Below are 5,001 nucleotides of genomic sequence, written 5' to 3' on the forward strand. Positions count from 1 at the left end.
TGTTTTACCACTCTCAGCTGCACTTTCTCTGTGATTTGAAACAGGGAGAATGTTTTTGTAGATATTGGGTTTCTTCTATTTCTTGCTCCCATTCTTTCTCTGGGCATTGATGGGCTTCCTAAACAAAAATGCATACTGCTTCGGTAAGATCTCTGATCATACTCGTTGCTGGTAATCTTACCGCTCATTTACTCACAGGTATGCACAGTAAATTTTTTTTAAGAAATATGATGAATGTCAAAAGGAAATATGAGGCAAGTGTTTTTCTTCTTTGGTTTAGTTGCAGATAACTATTTGTTCTTCCCTTATCTTCCGGCATTGTAAAGTTTAGTAACTGTTTTTTATTGTTTTAAACAATTTATCAAATCGTTAAGGGTTTGTTATAGTTTCAAAGGTAGTTAGTGAAATTATGTTGAAGATTCTTGTTAACCCTTTATGGGTTTGTTACTATGATTATATCAAGGGTTTTTATAGGATTTTTCAGAAATCATTTTCGAGATTTATTAAACCAGTTTTAACGACTGTTCAGTTGGTTACCCTATACGAGGGTTTCATTAGAAGATCTTATTAGTTGGACAAGCGTTATTGAGAAGTGGATATTTAATTAAAAAAAAAACCCTACATGGGTTGTGGTCTGTTAAATAAAATCAAAATCAGTTTTTGGGTAACTGTCTGATTCTGTTAATGTTTCGAGTACATTTAAATGTATGTGTCTCTTTCAAAAGTTAGGGATATATATATGTAAATGTAGGAGAAGCCATAGGGCATTGTTTTTGAGGGAAAGAAAATAAAAGTTGTATTATATATTTTGAGATCTCTGTTGTTGGCGAACTCACTGAATATCATACTTTTGTGTTGTAATAAAGGTTCATGATACAAAAATTTCAGAATAGATCAAAAATATGTCATCATGAATCCACTCAGAAACTATTGAAAAGCGTAGGGGTTGAAGCTCCTTGCAACAGGGCTGCTAAATTGGATGTATTGGTTGGTGGTTAAAATTAATAAAATGATTGGAGTGTTTTTTCCCTATAATGAAATGTAGTTGGATTTCGAGGGTTTTCACTCAGCACAAAAACTGTGTCATTGTGTTGGTTTCTCAATTATGTTTAGTTCTCTGATACACTAATTTCATGTTTCCTTAAGTTCCTTTCACAGTCACATGTTGATGCAAGCTTTTCAAATGGACTATTAGTTTTTAGTTTTTGTGGCCATCTTAGAACTGTTCTTTTAAGTTTAATGATTTAGTGTACTCTGATTCACCCCCTCCCCCTCTTAGAGTACTCGTTACTTCCAAAAAAATTGCCCTATTCTTCAACCTTTTCTATATAAATAAGGTATCATATGTACATTTTATTGTATTGCATACTTTGTATATGCACATCATTGACCATATTGATATGATATATTTTGCATCAATTATCAAAAAAAAAAAAATGTTTCTTTTCTTTCTTGTAGAAGGTTAGTTTGGTTTTTGTTGGTGATATTAGGATCTTCAGTCCTTGAGTGAGTCTATCTATTATTATTGATAGATGCTTGTCTCTGAGTGCAATACAGAATTCATTATATATACTGTTAGAGATATCTTTTATTAGCTAATAATTATTTATTTAATTATTAGTCTATTATACTCTATGCTTAAGCTAAACTTAGGAATCTTATAATTCTTTAGGGTTTTCACCTTTAGGGTTTTGAGTATTTTCATAACAACTATAATTATTGAATTGCATTCTTGTTGCACAATCAATATGACTCCTATTTTCTAGATCTGGGTTTTTTTCTTTTAGTTGTAACTTGGTCATACAGAGGCGCTTTTTCAAAAACCTTAAATCGTCGGAAATCTCTTTTTGATCTCTATCCAAATATGAAGGTTTGAAATTTTGATTTTTCTTTTTTAATGGTTTTTTCCGTTGTCAAAGTCAGAGGTTCCTTTTTGCACTCTGAGAGACATAACTTGTCCCTCTCCCTTTTTAGCATTATGGGGAGATTTGTCCTGTTGGTTCTAATACTTCCTTGGTTTGATTGATGAGTTCTTCAGGCTTTGGTGTTTCATGCCATTTATATCTTTGAGTTCAGTTGTTTGCATTTGTTTGCTATCTGATTCAAGTAGTGTCATTTGAGGGCATTCATGAAGATTACAATCTTCTCTACCTAGTCATGTTGTATTTCGGTGGAGCTTCTTCAGATTAGTAGTTACTCTTCGATAGTGTTTGTAGCTATTTCATGTTTGAGTGGTGTTCTTCATGCTTTTTTTGTTCCTATCTTCTGGAACACTCTTGTTTGGAGGCTTCTTAGTCCTTCACTTGAGCTTTCATCTCTTCTTGGAGAGGAGTTTTGTTCCCACAGGGTTTTCTCATTTTTCTCCACTTTATAGATATTTTATTGTACCTGGGTACCTCATCAGGCGTATTTGCCAAGACCCATTGTTGCTTTTTTGCATTTTTTACATGCTTTTTGAGTCCTTGGTTGTTTTTTAGCTACTCCCTAAGTTCATCTTAAGGAGGTGTGTTAGAGTTATTTCTTATTAGCTAATAATTATTTATTTAATTATTGGTCTATTATACTCTATGCTTAAGCAAACTTGGGAATCTTATAATTTTTTAGGATTTTTTCCCTTAGGGTTTTGAGTATCCTATTATAAGGATTCTCTCTCTGTATTTTCATAACAATTGTAATTAATGAGTTACATTCTTGTTGCACAATCAATATAACTCCTCTTTTTTGGATCTTTGAATTCTGGCCTCCATACCTTTTTTGCTTCTCTCCTTCTGTGACAGGTTTGCATGCAGGTAGGTGATCTTTGAGAGCTGTAGAGTTGATTTTTCCTCAACTCCAATATATACAAATATTATTTGTGTTACCCTATCATGTAAAGATGTTGGTTGGGATTTGATAGACTAGCATTGAATTCCACATATTTGTCTATGCTCTGCATTCTTATGAACCTAAGATTCAATATCACCTTGTACTACACGTATTAGGGTTCCAACTAAACCCATAGTTATTTATTCTTATTTTATAACTAAGTTTATCTTGTAACATCAAGAAATGGTGAATAATAGACTTTCATGATAGTTATTTATAGCTAATTTAAGAAAATTAATTCCTATAGTAAACATTTTACATAATCTTATAACCTTTGACAAATGATAGAACTATAAATCTTTTCCTTCTTGTTATATTCCTACTTGATACATTATCTCTTTTAAGAATAATTTTTTACTTCTTTATTTATTTATTTTCTTGAAACATAAATTCTATTTTTCATTTATAATCAATAGACTTAAATTATGCATCTAAAACTTGTATAATATCCCTTTCCCTAATATATTATTTATCTTTCGTATAGTTATACCTACTAAAATATTTTATCCAAATCTTAACTATTACCATTATAAGAATCTTTTCAGAGATTGTGAAAATATACACCTGCTAAAAATGTGGTTTATTCAACCATCAAAGACTAAATATTCTCATTTTTATAGTGTTCATTGAATTTGTACAAACTTCAAAATATTCTACGCGTGTACACCTTTGTTCATAATTATTAAAGAGAATTGTAAATACCATACAATGTATCTGCCACAAAAGATTTGTCGACGTAGTAAACATTCTCCTCCCACGTTGACTTAAATGCTAATATGGTGGTGATAAGACCTCACGTCCCCTTCTTCGCGTTAACTTCGCGTTCCCCTCCCTCCACCGACCAGTCAAACTAAGTCTATTTAATGTACATTCACTTCAAGTATTTTGCAATTAGGTTTTCTTAAACTCGGATTCTTATCACTATACAAAAACTATCTGGAAGACTCAAGATTTTACTGTCATGGATGCTCAATCTCTTAGTGTGATGCGGTGTAAGAGGATATTATACAACGTCCCAGGCTGTAACTGTATTCGCAGTAAGAAGAATGAAAGAAAGTTGGCTGTTAAAGCTTGCTTCTCTCATGCCTCAGGTAGTATCGTGACTGAATATTCGCTATACCTTTGTTACAGTTCCATTGTACTATTTGGTCATTTCTAAGGTCTAACATCAATATTTATATCTGACTGTCAAATCCATTAAGTTTTTCTCATGTAAGGCCTATCTTGCAGGACGGATGGATTTTGGAGATGAAGATATGATAGTTTTGAGATGTCGGATTCATAAGTTAAGAAGGGAGGAAATAAATTATATTCTTCCCCAACATTGGATGCGATGGGAGAAAAACTGGTATCCCACATATCATTCAGATGTTTGCTCATTCCTTTTACGGTTGCAGAACATTCTACTTAACAGCAGGCCTGGTGTTGCCATTGGAATTTTGGGTTTAATCTCGTTTAGCGTTCCGGTCTCAGTCTTGCTGCTTCTTATTCAAACCTTATTTAATTTGAAGGTTTAAGTATTAGATTGAACAGTGAGTTGTGATTTCAACACTAATAAAAATACAATTGAAAGCATTCTGGAAAATGCTTTCCAATAAGATGTATGCCCTACCAGGACCATCAAACCAACTTCAAAAGTCTTTTGGACTTGTGATTGTTTGTCTGCATCTATTTTTACTGAGGCGTACTTCCTCACAATTACTAATAATCACAATTTGTTGAATATAGTTAGTTTTTTAAAGAAATTTAAGTATGATTCCATCTTCTATAAGATGACACCAAAATAGTTGTAGGTATTGTTTTTCAGTAATAATAACTAATATACAAGCTACAAGTTTGGGAATAGAATCTCTATGAAATAGAAAGAGATTTTATAGTTGATATTTTGAACTCAATGTCATATGGAGAGAATTTATATGCAAGTTTGTGTATAATTAAATGGATATTAAGATTATGTTAAAGAAATCTACAGTTTAAGTGTCTATAAGAATACACAAACTAAATATAATCTATGGTGTGAAGGTTATCTCTAATTAGCCAAATCTCAATGGTACAAAACTATTTAGGATAAATTCTTTAAACTTAGTATGTTGTAATCACCCTTAATAAAATTATATTATCATTCCACCTTAATGT

At 31.9% G+C, this 5,001-nt stretch overlaps 1 protein-coding gene across 1 annotated transcript; it reads left to right on the plus strand.

The window, feature by feature from the left end:
- The first annotated feature begins 3,777 nt into the window (after nt 1-3,777).
- Nucleotides 3,778-4,592, plus strand: LOC131036284 (uncharacterized). The gene is made up of 2 exons (XM_057968139.2): nt 3,778-3,956; nt 4,096-4,592. Exons 1-2 carry the CDS (start codon nt 3,827-3,829, stop codon nt 4,380-4,382), a joined length of 417 nt encoding a protein of 138 aa, XP_057824122.2. The 5' UTR covers nt 3,778-3,826; the 3' UTR covers nt 4,383-4,592.
- The last annotated feature ends 409 nt before the right edge of the window (nt 4,593-5,001 follow it).

Source organism: Cryptomeria japonica, chromosome 6 (genome assembly GCF_030272615.1).
Source record: "Cryptomeria japonica chromosome 6, Sugi_1.0, whole genome shotgun sequence".
NCBI classification, from domain to species: domain Eukaryota; kingdom Viridiplantae; phylum Streptophyta; class Pinopsida; order Cupressales; family Cupressaceae; genus Cryptomeria; species Cryptomeria japonica.